This window comes from Schistocerca gregaria, chromosome 4, assembly GCF_023897955.1.
Source record: "Schistocerca gregaria isolate iqSchGreg1 chromosome 4, iqSchGreg1.2, whole genome shotgun sequence".
NCBI classification, from domain to species: Eukaryota; Metazoa; Arthropoda; class Insecta; order Orthoptera; family Acrididae; genus Schistocerca; species Schistocerca gregaria.
The window spans coordinates 385,486,798-385,510,943 of NC_064923.1; the positions used below are offsets into that span (position 1 = coordinate 385,486,798).

General features: G+C 41.3%; 1 protein-coding gene across 1 annotated transcript in view; it reads right to left on the reverse strand.

Moving 5' to 3' along the window:
* LOC126266972 (hemicentin-2-like) overlaps positions 1–24,146 on the reverse strand; it is an 852,087-nt gene that overhangs the window by 500,325 nt on the left and 327,616 nt on the right. Inside the window, exon 2 of the mRNA XM_049971700.1 lies at positions 21,187–21,319. Coding sequence (XP_049827657.1) covers positions 21,187–21,319 — 133 coding nt within the window. The remainder of the gene's footprint in view (positions 1–21,186; positions 21,320–24,146) is intronic.

The window sequence follows — 24,146 nt, forward strand, 5'->3', positions numbered from 1 at the left end:
AATAATCTGTGTCGATGACTCTTCATAAGTTTAGCGTGGGGTTTCTCATCTGCCCAAATGTAACTGTTGCCACTAGTTAGCAACCTGCCTCTGGGGAAACAGGCTTCATCCTGAAAAGTACGCAGTAAAGTGAAGCTAGACATTAACGCACTTTAAGAACTATTAGCTGAACATGACACGAAGTCAGAAGTCATCAGGGGTTAGAGCATGCACGTTATGTAGATGGTAGAGGTGTAGCATCATCCTCCGCAATATTCGCCAATCAATACGCTGTGAAACATTCATTTCATTTGCAACTGATCGACTTTTGAGTGCAGGCGTCTAAGCTGTTCAAGTAACCACTGTGTCTTTGAAGATGGCAGTTCGTGTATTTTGTCGTGCTCCTCGGTCGTTGTACAGTAGTACCAGTTGTCTGTTTCACTAAATCGCTGGAACAATCTTGGAAACATTGGGTGAGTCAGATGTCTTCTAACGGATATTTGGTTCTCTATAATTTTTCCACTTCCCTGCTGCTTCTATTTATTTGACCACAAACGAGAATCATGTATGCAAGTTCCGACACAGGGTGGTAGGGTGGTAGTATTTCAGCTTGTGAACACATGGAGCAATATACTACAGTACAGACAATGTACGGAATTACTGGACTATTTATTGTTCCAGCCTCTACACCTAAGTGTCGGTCGGGATTGACTACCCAGTGATCTTAGCCAAAATAGTATTGGCAGGTACAATTCACTGTCACACATAGCAGAGCAATTTTCGCTTATACCTTTCGGCTCAGTAGATATCCGAAACGTGTTAGTAACCTCAAGTTGATAGATGAAGAGCACCGTCTCAAAACGTATTAAATGCATCCCAGATCCCAATATAGTTTGATGCGTTTTCACTCCAACTGTGGTATGCTCTTGAACGCAGCTGAATGAGAGGGGGTCAATTCGTATCCTTTCCCACAGTAATTTAGCGTTGAAAAATACGAATCAGATCTAATAGTATTGTGTACACCACAAACGACTGTTCAAAACATGTTATGTTCAGGACAAGTTTGCCAGCCTGCGTTAATAACTCGACCTTTTGCCTGCCGTTTTCACTGTTTTCATCCTACATCTAACAACATTAATTATACGACTGTGCACCTTCGATCACCGTGGAGGCATGTTGACCCATGAGATAGCGATCGAAAGGAAGTAGAAAGGGAATTATGGTTCCGAAAACTAAAGGACAGCGTGAAAAGGAAGCTCAGTAAGTAATAACACTTGATGTATTTCATCAATGATTATTTTCAGTGAAATTTGTAATGTCGATGAACTGATGCGTCATTCGCGTGGAAATATTACATCTATGCATGTTTTTTATACTTTCACTTAGTTTTACTATCTATAATTATGGAATGACGAGGCGTATATGGGTTTAGCTATTTTAACAGAGATCCCCAATTAAATAATTTCGAACCGCTTTGTAATCATAAAGAAGTCAGAATCAAGCGTGGAAACACTCCAGGATTCTAACTGTCGAAAGCAATAAATAAATAAATAATAAAAATAAAAACCAAAAAAGGAAAGAGTTTTTCAACGTACCGAACAGCGTGGAGCAAGATTGCAGCCTCAGTTATGTGATGAAATGATGAAAGTCACATCTCCGAAACAACAAAGAGCTGGAAAGCATTAAAGCGCAGTCGAAATTTCATAGATAAACAGAGAGAATTAACTAACAACAAGATTTGGAGACAACTGGAAAGTGGTTGATGGTTTACAATTTTATGTTTCGGCACTAAACTTCGATCAGACATCAGCTGAAACTGATGGGCCGATTCATAATGACAATGAATGTCACTGTTGGAACGAAGAAGAAGGACTGAGTGCGATACTATAACACAGGGGTCTAACTTAAACAACACGTTGGTAACTTAATTTTTTTACTTGTTCAACAGTAAAATCGGTAGAATACTGAAATGAACTTTTCAAATCATATTAAGTGAAAACATGATTCGATCATATCGTATTTTGCTACGTGAATATGATTCAAAACGGATTATGTGCAATCAAGAAGTTAAAGTGGCACCTTAATATAGTGGGAAATGATTTCAGGCATGACTGGTTCTCGAACATAATCTAAACACACTGGTCGTGCCGTCGAGAATTTCGACATATTTCATTTGGTTACGAAGAGAAACAGTATTTAGCTTGCTGTAAGATTTTGACCTATGCACTGAATACGATTTGACACGACGCTTCTCACATTTACCCTTCTCAACAATGTCTGAAAATTTGTAACATAATCGCGGTGCATTCTGAAGTGTACATAACGAGGTTTAATCAATGCCTCGTTTGTCGTGGTCTGTTAGCGCATACTTTGTTGAAGTTGACTCGAAAGCTTTTACCTATATCCCTGAATCCGAGGAAAAATTGTAATTAGTGCTCATTTCTCTATTTCACTACTTTGTTGACGACCTGCGCTGCATCGAGCATACCTGCTTGTTACTTTGACGGATTACAATATAATGCTGTATGTTTTGCGAATATTGTAGGGAATGTTTTGTACATTACGGAGCTTTTTAGGTTTTGACTGTTTTGCTTGTTATATAGCATATTGATTTTTGATTAACTGCATTCCTCATCAGAAATTCTGTAATCTGTTTTGCAAATTTCTTTCCTCTGACTCAGTTTGCAGCCTTAACGAAGACTATGTAACATTCTCAACTGCAATTGTCTTACATTTCTTCGTACCTCGCATGGCTTTGAACAACTCATGTAATACTTTCGAAATATCGTTATCACGATGTTAATGACTGAATTACTGACTCATCTATAAACCCATACAATAATTTATATACCTTGTAACGCTCCACAATCTTCTCTCAGCTTTTAGTCACTGGGATATATGCTTCTTAACCAATGAAATACAGTTGTGCCCAAAATAATTCCTTGTTTGGTTTCCTTTACAATTTTGTTTCCGATTGTTTCTCACAGTTCAGTGTATCCTCTCACATTTTCTGGAACATGAATTGTTTCTGGACAAGCGTTTCTCTGTTTTCTTGTAGCGTCAGATTACGTTGTATACTCAATTTTTAAGGGCTTATGCAGTCGTCACTGTTCGGAGTTAGCTGTCGTAGAAATTCAGTTAAACAAATATAATACAAATATGTAATTAATGTAACAACACTTACATTTTATGTTTACACAGCTTTAAAGATGATATCTGGCAGATAGCATCCCTTATTCTCAACATATTACGTTAGTCGAAGTTGGAAGATTCGTTCTACACTTTCCTGCTTACAGGCTGGTATGTTTGCGACACATTGACATATGCTGTTTTTCAGATGACCCGTGGTCCTAGTACGACTACTGTAAAAAAATAATTTTGTCCAGATCCGTAAAAAGTAGTCGCAAGGGGCTAATTCAGGCGACCGTGCTGGCCATTGCAGATCGCTCCTCAAGGAGATGAGGTATCCTGGGAAGTGTCTCCGCACAACAGTCATTGACACATGCTCTGCGTGCCGTGTCACCGTCCTGCTGGAACCATACACCCTCCATAACCATCTCGCTGAGTTCTGGCAAGAAAAGCTTAATATGTTGACATAACTGTCAGAAGTTATGCCCTTTAACTTTGTTCAAAAAAATATATTGTACAGTTGCTCCAACGAGCGCATACCAAATAGTTACACCTTGTGAATGTAAGGAACTCAAAGTTGTTTGGGCGTAATTGGGCTCCGACTGCGCAATTTCTGTTTACTTGCAGATCCCGAAAAATGGAAGTGAGCCTCGTTACTGATGAAAACAAGTGTGTGGTGAAGCGTGGCAAGAAGCACCTCACATGCTTTCCCTCGAGCAACAAAATCTCCTGTACCACACTAATTTTTAGGGAAGAAATTTTATTTTTTCGTGAAGTATTTGCTGACAGAACAAGCAGACACCCTAACAGCAGCTGCAAGTTTGGGAGCAGAGCACTGAGGAATACGAAAAGTAAAAAACATTAACATTTCCATGTTTGGAGGCGTTTTTGCTGTTCCATGAAGCTCAGTTTTCTTCTCCTTCACATCACTGGTTTCCCTGCCCTTATTTACCTCTGAATCAACCGACTGCCGGCCAGGAAGGCAACCACGGGATACAGTACAGATATCGGTACTGAATGCACCTTGCGTGGCCATGACTGAGCTACCGTTGGGGAAGTGTACCTCGACAGCGAAAACGCGTTGCACTTTTGTCCACTCCATGATGCTAACTAAACCAAGCGGAGCTACAACTTTCCGCTCCACACTCTTTAATATGCCTATCCGCACCGTTCTGGGAGCAACCGTCGCTTCAGGGAGCCAAATTCAAATAAGCAATTTGTTCTTCCACATCCTGTACTGTGGTGTGTGGCACATTCACAGATTTCCTACGAAAGCGGAAGCAGTTGCATTGGTCACTCAACGCACGTGATTTTGGGAACGCTACACAGAGCACGAAACCTTATTAAGTGCCACGAGTTTGACTATTCTGACAAATTTCTGATGCTTAACACAGAATTACAAGAAAAGTACCATTATTTAGGACCTTCGGCGTACCGCAGTTGAAATATGTCATACTTTCAACGGAATTCCATCCATTTTATCGCATACCATCATGTGGGATTCAACTAAAGTATTATTTATAACTTGCCCCTGCATACTGGGATTCTGTTGTCATAATGGCCGTTGAGATCAGAATGTGCATGGAACAGGAGTGCTCGATCCTGAAAGTCGAGGAGACTTGCACCACTATTCCATAGGTCCTTAGAAAAACTGGTCTCTTGCTGTTAAAAATTATTTATTGACGCGTTTCGGACACTCATCATTCGAACATCTGAATAACAAAAGTACAGAATCATAAACACAAGTTCTGTAATTTTCTTTTGCAGGTGTGCGGATGATGGTTTGTGCCAGAAACGCATCAATAAGTAATTTTTGAACAGCAAGAAACCACTTAATCTAGCGATCTACTCAGCAGCGGCATAAGTCTGCTCAAGATTACATCATGGTCGCAGGCCTCCTGAACGACTATATGTCGCACGTTAACTCGATCCTGAAGAGTTACAGAGAAGTAATCAATCTACCATCAAAAGCCAGCTACTAATTTTCCTACACCGCAGACACCGACAGAATCTCTGGTAGCGTTTGCAAGATTAAGGGCGTAATTCGGCCAACTACATACCACACCAGGTGCAGCGCCCAGGGTTGTCCGGGATGTTTAATATCTGTCACACAAAGTGACTGGCCCCTTGCCTTGTTCACAATCATAGGGAATAAAAGCTGCTATCGCTTCAAACTGGAGGGTTTGTTTGAATCACTGAATGTCAACTGCACTCCTTAACGTTTGTGTGGCACTGCTGATTTTAATAATAAAAATAACATTCAAACACTAAAATATCTTATAAGGTGTATGTCGTATGTAACAACGGCAACTAATCAATTAATAAGAGTTCTCGATCAAGTTTCTCTCCAATTCTCGAGCTTTCATCGCCCTGGGATATAGTGACTTCTGACGGCGGTAGCTCCCAGACAGGTATAGCTGAAATAATTATTCTATCTATGGGAATTATGGTCCGTTTTCTGATATATTCCTTTTGTTAGGAATTTAATTTCACATAAAGTTTCTTCATTGTTTCATCTGAATCAAGAAATTTGAGTGAATCGGCCAAGAACTTATCGAGATTTTTGGTAACAACATTCCTCCTTTATACATGTTATAGGAATATATAGCCTATGTCCGCACAAAACCATCGTTAGGGGCTCATGTAGATATCTGAAGTAAATCGACCAAGAACATTTTGAGAGTTTTGCTGACAACCTATTCTGTTTGTATGTTACGTACATATATTGACAGTTATGTTAATAGCATAATTTATGATATGAAATTTATTTAAATAAAAATAATGCTATTTTCGTTATTCATTAAACGTTTTGATTGTTGGCAGTGTGAACTGTCTGCAACCTTACATAATCTGTCAACATGGGAAGTTGTGAACTTTGAACATAAGAGTTCAACTGCGAAAATGTATTGCAAAATCTGACTGCGAGACAGTAACTTAAAAGTGAATATCTGTTCCTCTGTCAACACTTGTAATCGCAAGAGTACAATCTGAATTCAGACTGTGAATAATCAAACATTTAAATTAAAATTTTGGCCCTTGAAAAAATCTGTGTTTACTGTTTTTATTATTTAGTTTCGACTTACCTGTTGCACAAAGGAAAAATCGTGAAAATGTTCTTGTCTTTAAAGAGTGTCGTATATGCCGAGCTGCAACTAATTACTGAGGAGCGCCTCGTGCAATGCACCCTCACGTGAAAAAAGAAAAGCAAAACATACATGGTTCTTAACAAACGTGATAACAAATAGTTTGGTATGGATCTCGGATGTGGTCAATGACTTGGTCTAAATTGTAGCATACAATGTATTGATTTTCTGATTTCAAATGTTCTATACTGAAAAGTATCTCTTTCGGTACTTCAGAAACAATAATACAAAAAAATTACCGTTCTTCAGCCCACAAACGTAGCTAGTCCTTAACATTAAATGAGAAATTTCGAAAATGAAACTTGTAAAAATGACATTAAATATTCAACTGTTATTCTTAACACAGAATCAAATTTAAAATTATTCATGGGTGTTTATCTTCCCTGTACTCAAGCCTCTGGTTGTCTGAAGAATGGATAATGCAAGCTGCCGCTACAAAGTAGAAATTCTAAAATCAATTACCTTAAATTAAATCTTCTTATATTACTCATCAAAATTATCATAGTAAAATACTCTTCTGAAAATGTTTCAATTTCTTTTCTTACCTCAAATAATTAATCAATAAATTAACATGTTCCACTTCCTCAGAATACAACTGCAACCGTACCACTGGGCCAATCCATTACTACCACTCATGACACACCACTGCCGACAACTGAATCTATTCGTATCACGATTAACACTGCGCATAAACTCCTGCTCATCTTTCAAAGTGGAGGTGGTCCAAGCAAGTCTCCAGGTGACACGGCATCTCCGACAACACTGCGCGCTTACATTCTCAAACAGTACAAAGGCGACTACGCGTTCATGGCATCCAGATAGAGAAATGCCCATGAAATTAACTACCGCCCCCTATCAGTGTGAAGTTAGATTACGGGGTTTTATGTAGACAATCATTATCTTCTTGTCTTGAAGGTAAGCTGTCCAAAATTTCATCAAGATCGGAATAAAACGGTAAGTTTGTATGATTAGAAACAGATACTCGTCTTTATATATACAAGCACTCCGTCTTCAGGCCATGAGTGGCCTACAGGGACCATCAGACCGATGTGTCATCCACACTGGAGGATGCAGTTAGGAGGGGCGTGGGGTCAGCACACCGCTCTCCCAGTCGTAAGACGGTATTCTTGACCGAAGCTGCTTCTATTCGGTCGAGTAGCTCCTCAATTGGCATCACGATGCTGAGTGCACCCCGAAAAATGGCAACAGCGCGTGGCGGGCTGGAGGGTCACTTATCCAAGTGCTGACCACACCCGACAGCGCTAAACTTCGGCGATCTCACGGGAACTGGTGTATCCACTGCAGCAGGGCCGTAAGACAGTCACGCTTTTATTATGATGATGATGTCAGAGGATGTCGTTAAAAGTTAGAGCTTGGAGACAAACTTATCGTGGCAATGATACAGAGAAATTCGTATCCTAGAATGTTGTTCTGCAAACTAGTTCCTCACCAAATATGTTACTTAATTGAACATGTGCCTATTACCGCTTTGCTTTATATTGTTGCTGTTTTAAAACCCGCCTTACTCAATTTGAGATATTTTTTCTCTACACAGTAGCTGATCATGTGGATTTAATGTCCATAATCTGAGAGTATTTCGTGTAAGCGGAGATACTACCTGCGTGGTCCTTTTAAACAAAGTTAGCCAAGAGATTGGTTAATCCCCTTCTAATGAAGCCACAGGCACACGGACTTTAAAACAATAAAAACGAAGAGAAAATATTTCCACAGCTCTGATGAAGAGTGTAGGGTGGGTAACACTGCCTTAGTAAGAGCTTTTTCTGAAGCTCTGCTCGCTCTCTTAGTCTGTGAGAAAATGACGGGAAAAAAATTCGTCTCTCATTTTCGCGGCGCGCATGAACGCAGAAGTTGCCAGCCGTAGGTTTTTTTTTCCCTTGCAGACTGGGGCGGCCCAAGTTCCGGAGAAGGCGCAGGTATCCAGGGGAGTGAGCACCGAGTGGGCGCCAGCCGAGGAGCAAAACCCGATTACTCCCTCCTGACAGCTTGACTTTAAATCCAACAGGGCCTCCCTCCTGCAGAAAAACAAATAACTTTATGGATTGTGGACTTTCGCTCAAAGCCGGCTTAAACAACTTGGCGAGTTTATCCCGACGGAGGCAAACAGACGGAGAAGACTAGCAACAGGCCGACGTGAGTGCGTGAACTTGAAGCCGAGCGCGAGGCAGAAGTTTAAATAGCTTCCCCTCGCGCGTGGGGCCCAGCCTCCGTCTGGAGATGCCCCCTGCACTGCTTGCGTGCCTAGGTCGGGCACGTGTTGCTGGCTGCCTCTCTGAAAACATGTTCTCTCGCTCTAAATACAACACTTCTTTTGCGAAGGCCTCTAGGAGCCTCGACACCTAACATCTGGGTCTTATGCTTGGACACGTATCCCATTGCATCTAGGTGATATGTATTAGCAATTTCATTTCATCTCATTGTATAAATGTATGAAAATAGTAAAATAGCATTATATTTATTTTCAGAGTCATTCCATGACAAGTGGTCTAGAGATTCTCACAAGACCATCACTTGTTTTCACGAAATTTGTTATGAACATTCGCATATATTCCTAATAAAGATTGACTAAGTTTCAGGAGCACTAGTTTGATACTTGGCGCAGATTCAGTCGTTTGTTTGATTCCATAACGCAGCTTTCAATAGTGCGTCCCTCAGTTTTCAGCAACTTCGAGAGTTGCGAGTACCTATGGTAGCATTTTCTTGAAAGAAGCGAAAGTAGATCATCATCTTGTACAACTTCTTGCGTTCTCATAAGTATAATAATAGAGAAAAGTTTACACGAACAGTTTCCATCTAGATAATACGAGGCAAAGTAAGTGAAAAAATAGCTATTTGAAAAAAAATAAAGTGTAGCTTTTGCATATGATAGGTTATTGAAACAAGGTTACGAATATAAAATTTTATTCAACTGCAGCTTTACAGTAGTTTAGAAATTGATAGCAAAGCTGATAATTTTTCTAAAAACGCCCAATACTGGTATTTTCAGCCTTCTTCTTTCACAGAAGAGTATTTGCTGAAAACTCTTTTGAACCATTTTCATAAGAAATACCATCAATAAAACTAGGTTTAGTTTTGCAGTAAGAGCATATATAACATCCTAACTAGTAATGACAAAGTGAAGGTGCAATGAAAATAACGTCCATATTATGCTAGGGCTCAAATCTTTCACAAATTTCAATTTCACAAATCTTTCAATTCTTTCACAGAAGAGCATTTGCTGAAAACTCTTATGAACCATTTTCATAAGAAGTACCACCAATAAAACAAGGTTTGGTTTTGCAGTGAGAGCATATATAACATCCTAACTAGTAATGACAAAGTGAAGGTGCAATGAAATTAACGTCCATATTATGCTAGTGCTCAAATCTGACATTTTTTTACTGTGTTTGACTATCGTTCCATTCTTCATCATCAAATGGTTCAAATGGCTCTGAGCACTATGGGACTCAACATCTCAGGTAATCAGTCCCATAGACTTAGAACTACTTAAACCTAAGGACATCACACACGTCCATGCCCGAGGCAAGATTCGAACCTGCGACTGTAGCAGCAGCGCGGTTTCGGACTGGAGCGCCAAGAACCGCACGGCCACCGCGGCCGGCCTCTCTTCGTCATAATGACCATCGTTTACAAGCTCTATTTTCTTCGATGTGGTGCATAAGCTCTCACCATCTACTTCTGTCTTTCTGTGGCCGAGCGGTTCTAGGCGCTTCAGTCCGGATCCACGCGACCGCTACGCTCGCAGGTTCGAATCCTGCCTCGGGCATGGATGTGTGTGATGTCCTTAGGTTAGTTAGATTTAAGTACTTCTAAGTTCTAGGGGACTGATGACCTCAGATGTTAAGTCCCAAAGTGGTCAGAGCCATTTGAACTTTACTTCTATCTTCATACGACTTATGTTCAACTACAACTTTCCATTTGTGTCCCTTCCCACCCACATCTCATCTCGCAGTCTACATCTAGCGTGTTCTTGTTCTTCTTCGTGGTCTTTTCCCTAAGAGGTTCAGGCTGACATACTTATTGCTGGGTCTGTCGCTGCTCATTCCCCTTATGTACCATGCCACTGAAGCCTCCGTTTTTTTATGACACTGGTAACAGGAATCTGAATACCAGCTACTTTTCTATTCACCTCATTCCTAGTTTTGTCCTTTCTAGTTGTTTGATTCATAGTTGTAATGAATCTCATCTCTGTTGCCTGAATTCTGTTAAGATCTTTGTTTAGTAGGGTATACGTTTATAAACCACATGTAAGGATTGGTGCGAAATAGTCGAGGAACATTTTGACGATTTTTACAAAAAACGACACCTTTTCCGTCAATTTGTAAAGAACTGGGAAGCAGTAGACAATGAAGTGTTATATTCGAAGACCTTGTTTTGTTAAGTTGCCACATGAAAAGTTCCAGGTATATCACGCGCTTACTTCCGCAGATATAAAATGCAAAACTACCCGTCTTTTATTTACGGCTATTTTTCTGCCGACTTTGCTTCAGATTTATGAAAACTTTTTATGGTATCTTCTTCTATTACTCTGTAAGGTGTCAGGCCAATCCAACACCTTCCATGAAAACCCTGACATAAAAGCAAATCTAGTAGTATGTCACATAGCTCCGAATAAATCGTGACATTAAGTTAACCAAAGTAATACGAGTAACGAGTGAGCAAATGCAATACCACAGACTAACACAAGAATGCCTAAATGGATGTCGTACCTTCCCACAGTGAGACCGACGCAGTTCAGAGGGGAGAAACGAGAACAGAAGCCGAGAGCAGAACCGTGTTAGGCTAGAAGGCCCTACGATAAGGGACGGACTGGACACCCACGTCGCCAGCCTACCTCTAAGACTACCACCCGCACATTTTAGTGTGAGACTTTTTCGCGTCTCTGTTGCGTCAAGGACCACCGCCCAGCCCATGTTAAAAGCTAAAGCCCTCCATAAAAACAGTATAGATCTTACGATAACGCTAAAAGGACCACACCAGCTGCAGGTTTTAGCGTGAGACATTTTAGCGTCTCTGTTGCGTTGCAAACTTTAAAAACATTGCCCCACCACGAAAAGTATAACGTTACTCATTGGATAGACAGAATTTTTTAGGTGGAGCTTAGGGTTAACATTGAGACCCTGATTGGTCAGATGAAAACACAGCCAGATAGTTTCTTTTTAAACCAACTTCGGTAAATGTAGTAAGGAGAAGTTAGAGAAGAGTTGCTTCCGAGATGGCGAGGTGAGCGGAGCTGTGTGCCGGCCGCTGCCCCCCCCCCCCCCCCTGATGCTGCCTAAACACCGACAAGGTAATGAACGCACGCGATGCCGCATTTTTGAGCGCATAAGGCTTCACTCAGAACTGCAGAAGTCTCATCTATTACACACCCTTTTTGCGTAATACTAGTGTCGATCGTTAATTAACACTCATGGTGTTCACATTTGCCACTTGAAGAACAGATCAAGAACGCAATGATTTTTGTTTTATATAGTTATTGAGAAGCCACATCAGCTACTGTAATTTACAACAAGATAGATAAGTAATTAAAGATAATTGAGGGTCACTGTAGACCATTTTGATAGTTTTCTCTTTTGTGAAACTTAATTTAAACCTAGATGTGATATGGCATAGGTCATCCTTCGATCGTTTGTAGAACTTGGAAACCCGTTCAGGGAATATTCGTTCACATTTTTGTTGAACGCAGTTGGTTTTTACCATCCTGTATTAAAACATTTCCTTTTATCAATAGTGCAATTTATAAATGATGTTTTGTGATTAGAATAAATTTCCAATGGTAAACTTAACTGCTTTTTCGACGTTATTTTACCAGCTAACTAAAAATAGGAAAGCCTTGAACCCCTCCTACTAAATTCAGTTTGTATTAAGATTCTTTTACAGGGAGTGCAGTGGAGCTGACGCTGAGATCATTAAGTATTTGGTTATATCATCGCTAGTCTCACTGAACTCTTCTGAATTCTACATGTCATATGTGGTCTGGCGTCTCGTGTGTGTGTGTGTGTGTTTGAGGTTTACGGGCGCTAAACAGCGTGGTCATCAGCGCCCAAACGCATAGAAACAGGAACACAAGCGGTGAAGGGACGAAGACGGACGCCGAACAAGGAGAACAGCTAAAAGACACAGGCCTGACGCAGTTCCAAATGCGCACATACAGAGGCAAAACAAGAGGAGAAGAAACACACTAAAAAAGGAAAGAAACACAAGGAAAAGAGAACAGATATCGAAGGGAAACAAGGAGGTAATCGTGACTGGCGGACCTCTTACCTAAAACTTGGGTGAGCCAGTCACCCAGCAGCACATTAAAACCTTCTCCCTAAAATCCGAGGCAACAGATTGGACAGGACACAAAACCGTAAGACCTTAACCACAGTCGCTGCGTCGTCTTGCAAAATAGAGGGCAAATCCGGTGGCAAGAAAACCACCGCCCTCTGGTCAGAGAATAAAAGACAGTCAAGTAAAATGTGGCGGACAGTAATCTGGACGCCACAAGCACTGCAGATTGGGGGGTCCTCCCGCCGGAGTAAAAAACCATGCGTGAAGGGACTGTGTCCAATGCGGAGGCGAGTGAGGAGAACCTCATCCCGCCTGTATGACTGGTAGGACGTACGCCATGGTCGCTTAGTGGTCTTTACCAGACGCAGCTTATTGTCAGAAACTGCCAACCACTCCTCTTCCCATTGATGCATAACACGAAAACGCAAAAGGGAGGTTACAGCATGGAGGGGGACGGCACATTCAACAACGTGAGGGAGGGAACATGCTTCTTTGGCAGCCACATCCGCCAGTTCGTTTCCCCTAATACCCACGTGCCCACGCACCCAGCAGAAAGAAACCTCCTTCCCCTGCCGTTGCAGGTGGAGTAGGGCATCATGGATGTTCTGGACGACCGTATCCGCTGGGTACAAGTGTTGCATGGTCTGAAGGGCACTCAGGGAGTCAGAAAAGATGAGGAACTTAAGACTGGTAACACATCTCATCTGCTCCAATGCCCGCAAGATTGCAAACAATTCGGCATCGAGGATGGTAAACGCCGCAGGAATCCGTAACTTGACGACTCGATCAGGGAAAACAACAGCACAACCAACAGAGTCCCCCTGTTTAGAGCCATCTGTGAATACAGGTACATGGTCCGGATGCTGGTTTAAAATATCGTAAAATAAGGAGGTAAAAACCAACGCCGGAGTGCAGTTCCTCCGGTACTCCGACAAGTCTAGAAGGATGCTGGGCCTCTGGAGCAATCAGGGAGGCAGGCGAGTAAAACCTTGTCGTTGGGGGGCCACACGCTCCACACCAAGGGACTCAAGCAAATGCTTGGCACGAATCTGGCGTCTCCTTACCAGCAACAGGTCCCAGGTTCAAACTAGTCAATTCCCTAAAAAACATGCTCAGAGCGTCGTTGCGTGAAAGTGGTAGGGAGACACGATATAGATCAAACAGACACCACCATGAATGTTTAGAACTCCACATAAGACAGTGTAAGAATTAGTACAAGCAGGCCTAGTCATTTTCACTCAAGGAAATATCGTCCGGAAATATTGTGTCTCAAATTTTCTGGATACCCTGGATTCTCGAGTGTGCTATTGAAAGCCGTATTATAGGTCAAACAGGTGGCTGGATCTCTGCGTGTATTAAACTAGTGAGAGTGAAACTTGAGCAGTCTTCATTGTGGAGGTGTGCGAATTATCACATGAAATTACATCAAAATCTGTGATGCTCATCTGGGAACTCTTTCCGGAATGGGCTTTTACTAAACATTTATTCTTTCCTAACCATAACCCTTCCCACCCGCTGACTCTTTAAAAATTCGGACTACCTTGCACAAAAACAACATCAAAAACCTTGTAACAGGACAAAAGATTTAACCTGATGCTGTGGGTGAGAAAAAGTTCATAAAAATTTGAAGTTGTTTTTAAAGATTGTTGGAAGTTGCAAATTACTCTCATCATCAAACACTGGATCTGAATTATTTACGCTTCGTTTTAAGAGAAGTTGCTAATTACTTTCATCATCGAACATTGGATCTGAATTATTTGCGCTTCGTTTTAAGAAAATGATAGGTACTGGTGCATTTCACTGTTTATGCGCCATATCTTCTGAACTATAAGCCGTACAATCGAGTAATTTTTCAGTTACATTCATTGGTATATGTGAATAATGCTTGCAATATGTGTTGCGAATAGAGTAAGTGGAAAACAAAATTTCAGATGTCATGCCTGACGCTAAAGTTTACTGCATCAACAACGACAATGTAGTAAATGATACTGTTTTCTTCCTTTTTTTAGGGGAGGGGGGAGGAGGGCGAGGTGAAATGATATTACCTAGAATAAGTTTCGAAAAGGTTTGAGGATGAATATAAAATTTATTGGAAGTCGCTGAATTCGCATGCACTGGACGAGTATACTATGGGCAATTTGCGAGCTGTGAGTTACGCTACCTGAAACAAACACAACGTCATCATTGGTTTCCGAACGTTCCTATATAATGTGGCGCAGGCCACAAGACCCGCCAGTGTAAAAGCAGGTGATCAGCCAGTAGAAAAGCAGTAACACCACAATGGGTCTGTGAGAAGAGCTCGATCTCTTCGAACGGAGACTAATCATTCTATGCCGCCAGAGCAACAAATCCATCAGAGACAGTTGACCCTCCTGCCAAAGTCGAATGATGGTGACGTACGACGGAACAAGCGCAACTATAGGAAAATCAGGCAGAAATCATGTATTGACGGAGAGGAACCGTCGATCACTTCAGAGAGTGTTTGTAAAAATCGCCCACTATCAGTGGACGGAATCATTCATGAGTTCCAAAGTGCTGCCAGCAGTCTAGCTAGCACGATGAAAGAGCGGAGGAGGTTAAAAATGAAGCGGTAGAATCTTCGAACAGCTCTGTATAAGCCACACATTCTTGTAGTCAGTTTCATGCGATGCAAGAGGGACGCCACTGGACAGGAAATGAGTGATTTGGAGGGACGAATCACGCTATATACCGTTGCTATCCAACGGAACGTTTTAAGTTTTGTGAATGCCTTGAGAACATTACCTGCTATCGTGTATAGTGCCAACAGCGAAGTACCAAGGACGTGGTTTTAGTGTTCAGGATTTGGTCCTCTAGTTGCACTTGACAAATTGCTAATTGGGAAAAGATACGAACAGATTTCAGAGCACAGTGTACTGCGTACATTAGAGGAAGGGTTTCGAGACGGTAATTACACATTGGCAATAAGCGCTATCTGTGAGGCAATGGTTTGTGGTCACTAATATTTCTGAAATGGGCACCAGAGAGGCAATCCTGACGTAGCGGTTGATAATGGATAGAAGACTAAAGAAAAGTCGAGTCACGTTGTCGACTTGGGAAAAGCGTTCCACAATGCAAAATGATGCAAGGTGTTGGAAATTCTGAGAAAAATATGGTAAGCTATAGGGATAGACGGGTCATATGCAACTTGTTCAAGAGCAAAGAGAGAATAACAAGAGTGGACGAACAAGGGCGATGTGCTTGGATTAAAAAGGGTGTAAGACTGGGTTGTAGTCTTTCACCCCTAATGTTCAGTTTGTACATCGAAGAAGCAATTATCGAAATGATAGAGATTTAGGAGTGGAATAAATATTGAAGATGAAGTTTATGATATCAATGATACGATTCGGAGATTGATTAGTAACATGAGTGAAAGTGAAGAGCAATTACAGGATCTCCTGAATAAGGAGAACAGTGTAATGAGTACAGAGTAGGGACAGAGTAAATGGAAGAATGACGAAGTTAATGAGAAGTGGCAGAAATGAGATCAGTGAGAAACCTAGTATCGGTATTGAAGTTCACAAAGTAGATGAAGTTAAGGAATTCTACTAGCTAGGAAGCAAAATAACCAGTGACGGACAAAGTAAGAAGGAGACTAACCCTAGCAAAGAGGTCATTCCTGGCCAAAAGAAGTCTACTAGTATCAAACGTAGGCCTTATTTTGAGGAACAGATTTCTGGGAATGTACGTTTGGAGCACACAAAAGGTATGGTTGAGAAACATGCACTGTGGTAAAACCGGAACAGAGGAGAATCGAAGCATATGAGATATGGTGCTACAGAACAAAGTTGAAAAATTAGTTGATAAGGAGGAATGTGGAGGTTCTCTGCGGAATCGAGGACAAGAAGAAGGGACAGAATGGTACGCCATCTGTGAAGACATCAGGGAATGGTACTAGAGGGAGCTGTAGAGGGCAAAAAACATCCAGTAAATAATTGAAAGCGTAAGTACTACTGTGAGATGAAGAGGTTGGCGCAGGAGAGGAATGCGTGGCAGGTCGCATCAACAAACAAGTCAGACGACTGCTGAATCAGAAAAAAAAGGACCACGCCACAACAAGATCAATACAATAAAATTATTCAAAATTCGTTAGAAGACTACCAAAAAAATCGCTACAGAATAATTTGTAGTAAACAAATAAATAGATATTACTCAAACTGCATTTATAATTTTGTAACTTAAGCATGATATTATTTAATTATGTATGTACTTTTGAGGCGGTTTATAAGGAACCTAGTTAAAAATCTTAATTGTTCGAGCCTTTTTAAAAGTAGCAACAAATGTAAGGAAGGGCGGAGCTAGGTCACTGTTATACCAAATGAGCAGAAGTCTGCGAGGGTAAAAACAATGCTCTCCGCGTCCTCACGTTAACCTTTTCCTCATTCGCAATTCTTTTATCCGTACCCGTGAGTATTAAGGTATTTCTGTTCAGTACGCTTGCGCTTGGTCTGAATTATCGGCTGCTAAATTTCCCCTCTTTTGATTGAGAAAATGTAAGTAAGTCGTGACCACATTTAGCAGAACATAGTCTGTCATACTTTGTAGGCTTCTAAAGTTAGTGTTTATTTATCTAAAACGCACTGTGGGAAATTATGTGCAGAGTATTTCTCTAACACTGGGGAGTTCAACGAAGTTCTGTTGCTAGTTGTCGCTACATCATACATACTGTTTCATAGCGGTAAATTTAGTTTCTAAAATGTAGGTTAATTCGCTATAAGGTTAAACGGGAAGGGTAATTTGCTACCAAATCAGAATCAAAACGATAAACACCATGTTACATCAACTTAGCATGTATTGTTTATTCTAAAGTTGAGTAGGTGCGGAGACTTTCATTTTTGGCAGCACATATCTGTTTACCCACTCGTATCTCGTTTCGGCTATAGTTCGGGAACCACTGCGTCCTATTTCCGAATTTTTGGGCGTACCATTACACGGGAATTTTTGGTCTAACCGATCGGTTTGTGGGGAAGTTGCACGTCGCGTGAAGCCATATGTACCATGATCTTATCCATTCGACTAACGTCAAGTTTTATAAAAGTGTATGCTCATAGGAGTTGAACGTGTGGTACCACCTTTTCCCCCTTAAATAAAATAAACACATTCGTTTTTTCAGGGAAAGAAGGACTCATGAGAATCCTTCATAGGTATGCAGGAGTAGCTTGCGTCCTCCGCAGCTCACCGGTCGCTCGGTATACCGGTCACGCACCAAATGTTTGTCTTCAGATCCCTGTCTGGGATGAGCTGCTGTCCCCTCTGCGACACAAACACAAGACGTGTGAGACCATGTGTTTATGCATGAATTCAAAGACATTCGGCAATGAAATACATCCTGCCTTCAGTATGTGCTGAGGGCGTACTGCACACGAGTAAAGGCTGTGACTGTGTCCTTACACGACTAACATACACAGTAGAAACAACGTCAAGTGAGAACCAGAACTGCTGAACAGACGTTTAAAATGTCTCCTGTTTATGTTGCGTATATTGGATGAAAATTTGATAGAACAAGGAGATACGTTTTTTTAATAGGTCCAAATTATTAACTCTAAACATTCTATTCACTGGAGCCGTGTATGAGAATAAACTTTATACAGATTGCTTCGTGTTATACTGCTATCAACCATATTTTTCTTATAGACTGCAGCTTACACAGTACTGTTTGGCTACATCGATACGTGAGCACAAATGTGTGGTACGTCTGACACAGTTACGAAATGGCTGCCATTTTCACTATGTTTACTGCTTCTCCCACTTAATTTTAATTTCAACTATGTAGCTAGTAAATTATTTATGTAACTAATGTATGCCTCACTGGACTCGAGTCGAGTGATTTCTTCGAAATGTCGCGAAGTTTCGATGAGTGTCTTTCCTACAGACTTCAGGAGACGTGTCGAGATGTGGTTTTAGTTATCCACATATAGGCTCTGCTGCACGCTAGCTGCTGCCACCCCCCACCCTCTCACCTCCCACACTCCACCCTCCCCTACTCCTTCTACCTCCTCGTCGACCCCACCACCTCCCACACTCCGCCCTCCCCCTGCTCCTTCTACCTCCTCACCGAGAAAGACAAGGAGGTCGTATTAATACAATATGTACCAATCATAGAACATTAGATTAACACGAAGATTTGCCCAAATGCTGTGAGACCTGAGTTCCTCGCAGCGTATAGAATGTTCAAACAAGTTACGGGAACGCATCCGGGTGACATCGTCAACAGGTGATCATTTCGTGGTTTTCAAGGCAAAACTACTGCAGGAAGGAAGCACTGTGCAAGTGAATTTAAAATCTCGATTTACAGATTAATTACAGATTTATGGGTACCTTGCCCTTGGCAGTCGCCTCCATGAAGTCTGGGTAGGGGATAATCTGGAACCTTTGATGAATCGAGAGATCATCATGATACTTTCCCAATACAGGCCACATGTCCTGCTGATACACAGTGTGTGTCTTTAAGGCAGGGCACAGTATCCGTCAGTAATTTTTGGTCTCTTCCCAGACCGAGTATCGATATGGAGGGATAGTAAGAGATTCTCCGGCTTCATACCACGACCGTAGTTTACTCCTGTAGGAGACGCTGCCATCGCCGCAAGCCAAGTCATGTGCGCCCACTCACTGATGCGACCATATGCCCAATTTCCGCTCATCTTCAGTAGTTATCGCTAGTCGCTGAGGTCTCCAACATGTGATTCTGATATTAGAGTGTTGTACCTTGCCTGTGTTTACGTTTATCGATTTGGATCGCACCCTGCACTGCTGCTGCTAAAGACAACTTCCGTTGTGCTCTTAACTTTGCTTTTGGCTGCTCGATCACTTCCGGAATGCCGCCACCATCAGGCACAGGAATCGCATGTTCTACTGCTCTCCTCATCACCGCTAGTTCGAGTGATCGTAAACTGTGTTCTACCCAGACAGACTAGGATAGAAAACACTGAATGTCATTGCATTCTGCCTCCTCATGCCGTTGATCATTGTTGATTCGGTCACCTTTTAGGGGCAGTTTCCCAAGCGCAGAGCAGGATATTGCCCTGAAACTCCTTCAGTCCTCTGTTCTCTTTGTCATTGTCATTGACAGAATGAGGTTGTCTCCTTACACCGGCAGACTTCAGCAGTCACTGCTGATGATATTTATTCAAAATTTAAGTAGTGTCTGGTTTCAAACCTGGTAGCTAAATCGTTTTGATTTCTATTGAAAGACGCTACACCTGAATTACGGGAGAGTGGGCTGTGAGAAACAAGACTGCGAAAGCAGGTCATGTCTTGCCTGGATAATAGTCGTAACAAGGTTCTCTATATTCTAGTTACTCATTGACTCCTAGTTTTAAGTTGTCAAGTAGTTTCAGAACAGCGTACATTCCGGTGCAGAGTGGAAGCTTCATTCTAAGAAACTGGGCTCTCATTCGGTATCATCTCCATTTGAAAATCAACATTTTTTTCTTTGGTGCAAAAACTGCTTGAGACACACAGTGTTATGGTTCGTTTGAAAAATGTTTCAGTTTCGATGATCCGTTGTCAGCGATAACTGAAGCACTATACTTCGTTCTGTTCGCTTCCAATGATCTCTGATATCTTTATAAGTTCATATTTTCCAGCAAACACGCTCAGTAACAAGTTTGAGTTACAAACTCGAACATGTTGTATAAAACTGAATCACTGAAAAATGGTCGTATTCATAGAAATGCGATGGCCTTAAAATAAAAGACACAAATTGGACACTTTATCATTCATGAATAATAAATTATCACACGGGAACAGTGTATCGCCTCCTAATCTAGTTAGAGTGATATAAGTACAATGTAGGCTGATATAATTACAATGTTAGTTACTATCATGCACTTTGTAACAACGCGTTAACGTCAGCGTAAAATGGGCTGTAAACGCACTCATCCAACATCAGATACTAACAGACGATTAGAAACTAAGACATTTAATGGTATATAAAGGACAGTAACTTTTTCAGCTAAGGTTTTCACAGGATTGTCATCAACTTTTCATCTTACTTGCCAAGTCTTCTTGTATTTCTAAATGCCCGTATATAGGAGTGTTCTACAGTTTCCTTCTGTTTGGTAGTCCTGATATAACTGTCGAAGAACTAACAAAAGTTGTTAAGACTGGCTCGTAGCGTTGTTGTATGATTAATTTGAGAACAGAAACTTTAGAGTAACACGTGGGCGAGATGGGGGTAGCTTATTTCTGAATTTCATTGATTCAGTTGTAACAGTCTCGAAGTCTCTGTTGTAATACCTTTTTACGGATTATTATCTCGCTGATACAGGTATTAAATGACACACAGTGGTAGTATCTAGCGTAGTCACATGAGAACAACTCGAAAAGTTCTTCATTTCCAAAAGTTTGACGCAGTAGCTCATGCTGAATTATCGTAGGTTGGCGGAAAATGTAGTAATTCCAAATCGTGCACTTACAAACCAACAGATACATATCATTAGCACTTACAATATCTCTGGAGGCATATTTTCTGACAGCTGCGTACTTTCGGTGGATGATTCATGACGAGTTGCGCAAAACTTCTAGTTTACAGCTATAATTTTGGCAATTACATTAGCTTCAGAGAGCACTACATAAACAAGCTTTTCTGTTTCACATTGGAAAGATAATGTCTGAAGTGGCTCACCTGTAAATGGGTGTTGCCTCTTCCTTGAACCAGATGACCAGCGTGAAAGAGTCATTGTCAGCTGGCGGTGAGATATCGCACGGTAACCGTGCCGTACCACCCAGCACTGCCTCCACAATCGGGTAGTTTCCCACTGTAAAGAAACACAAACACGTAGTTAACAACACTATAGACAACAATAATAATGTAAGTGAGGAACCCTGCAGTGCTAGAAAACCTAAGAAATTAATAAAACTTTGCATTTCAACGTTGCAATTATAATGTCATTAATAGGGTTATCCTGATTTGCAGAGTAACATAGTTAACGTGTAGAATTCATGAAAGGCATTCTATTTCCTGATGTACACGCACTCATTAGCAACTACATTAGAGATATACGTTTAATATATGGGCTCATCGGAATGAGTCCTTCCATGATCTCCACGTGGAGAGTCAGTCTAAAGCGCGAGCACTTAATTGATTGATTTCGGGAAACTGTTTCGGGCTTGGTCAGAGGCCAGCAATTTTAGACAGATGGCTTCCCATTTGTGACAGGTATTTCAAAGGATGTCAGAGAGGGGCTATATGATGGAGTGCAAAAGCACCCCTCCCCTTTCCCTTTTTTGGGTTCTTAAGATCATTCTGATATAATTTGAGAGCAGTAGATAGTGTATCGACTTCCTCAGATAGTACCAATAAGACTGATTAAGCAGGGGGGCTGTCATACGTAATGGCATTATTATTTTCTGAGCCTGCAAACTACTAAGTACCTCCATTCCTAAAGATCCTCATGCAACAACCGTCAGATTCGAAAATTATATAATTAAGTTTTTAAATGATAAAATTCAGATATTACCGAAAAACTGCAAGGTATCAAATGCAGTCAGAACGTTGTAGTACATTTGCATTTTTTGTCGAATTTATTGTGTGGCATATGTCTATTTCAAGTTCTGCTTAAAAATGAAAGCAAATACTAATATTAGGTTCACCCATTGCTTCAAAAAGTGTCATAAGTCATATCCATTGAAACTTTTGTCTGTTGTGTGCATTTTGACATTAAAACACACTCAAACTAAACTGTTTGTAGTACGTCAAATATGCACAGATATAACAAATAATTTTAAAGACAACGTAAAAGAAACTACAAGGATTAATGAGTTGAAAACATACTAGGGAGTTCCTAACCGATTTTTATTTATAATTCGAGACCACTTTCGATTAAATAAAGATCCACAGACTAACTCTTCAGAGGGAAAGACGCAATGTAGCAATGAAAAAATGATTCTTACACTACACGATTGTTGATGAGACATGGTGTCGTTACGTTAACGTAAGGAAAAGAAAGGTATATCTGAGCCCAAACAAAGCAGCAACTCCCCGTACAAAGACCTCCGCGCATCCGCAAGAGATAAAATTATACTTGTGGTTGAACAGCGACGGTGTACTCTACCACGAATTGCTTCCACGAGATGTAACCATCACTGCTGACATTTATTATCATCGGCTGAGACGTCCTGCCGACGAAATTCGAGAACAATGACCAGGAAGACTGCTTGAAGCGATAACACCCCGCGACAACGTCCGCCCGCATCCTGCTTGACTGAAAAAAACACTGCAAACGAGTTGATTTGGAAAGTCATTCCGCACCTACCTTATTCATCTGATCTTGCACCCTCAGCTTTTCACTTTTCCGCTTGCTATCGAACAATCCTCAGGGAACTCCTTTCCCGACGAAAATGCCCTCAAAACATGAATCCACGAATTCCTTGACTCAAAAAAACATTTCCACAGTTGAGAGATCGAAAAGTTACCCCAGCCTTCGCAGACTGTTGTAAATAGTGAAGGAGAAAGGATTATTGAATATATTATTGATGACTAAAGTCTCAGTCATCTTTAGTGTTCATTAAACTTAAGGTAAAACGCTACGAACTTACGCATGAACCGAAGGAATAGTAGCCTTCGGGTAATCTATATAACCAAACTGGAGTCTACATACATCTACATCTACATTTACACTCCGCAAGCCATCCAATGGTGTGTGGCGGAGGGCACTTTACGTGCCACTGTCTTTACCTCCGTTTCCTGTTCCAGTCGCGTATGGTTCGCGGGAAGAACGACTGCCGGAAAGCCTCCGTGCGTGCTCGAATCTCTCTAATTTTACATTCGTGATCTCCTCGGGAGGTATAATTAGGGGGAAGCAATATTTTCGATACCTCGTCCAGAAACGCACCCTCTCGAAACCTGGACAGCAACTACACCGCGATGCAGAGCGCCTCTCTTGCAGAGTCTGCCACTTGAGTTTGCTAAACATCTCCGTAACGCTATCCCGCTTACCAAATAACCCCGTGACGAAACGCACCACTCTTCTTTGGATCTTCTCTATCTCCTCTGTCAATCCGACCTGGTTCGATCCCACACTGATGAGCATTATCCATGTATAGGTCGAACGAGTGTTTTGTAAGCTACCTTCTTTGTTGATGGACTACATTTTCTAAGGACTCTCCCAATGAATCTCAACCTGGCACCCGCCTTACCAACAATTAATTTCATATGATTATTCCACTTCAAATCGTGTCGCACGCATACTCCCTGATATTTTACAGAAGAAACTGCTACCCGTGTTTGTTCCGCTATCATATAATCATACAATAAAGTAACCTTCTTTCTATGTATTCGCAATAAATTACATTTGTTTATGTTAAGGGTCAGTTGCCACTCACTGCACCAAGTGCCTATTCCTGCAGATCTTCCTGCATTTCGATACTATTTTATAATGCTGCAAATTCTCTGTAAACTACAGCACCATCCGCGAAAAGCCGCATGGAACTTCCGACACTATCTACTAGGTCATTTATATATATTGTGAAAAGCAATGGTCCCATAACACTCCCATGTGGCACGCCAGAGGTTACTTTAACGTCTATAGACGTCTCTCCATTGAGAACAGCTTGCTGTGTTCTTTTTGCTAAAACTCTTCAATC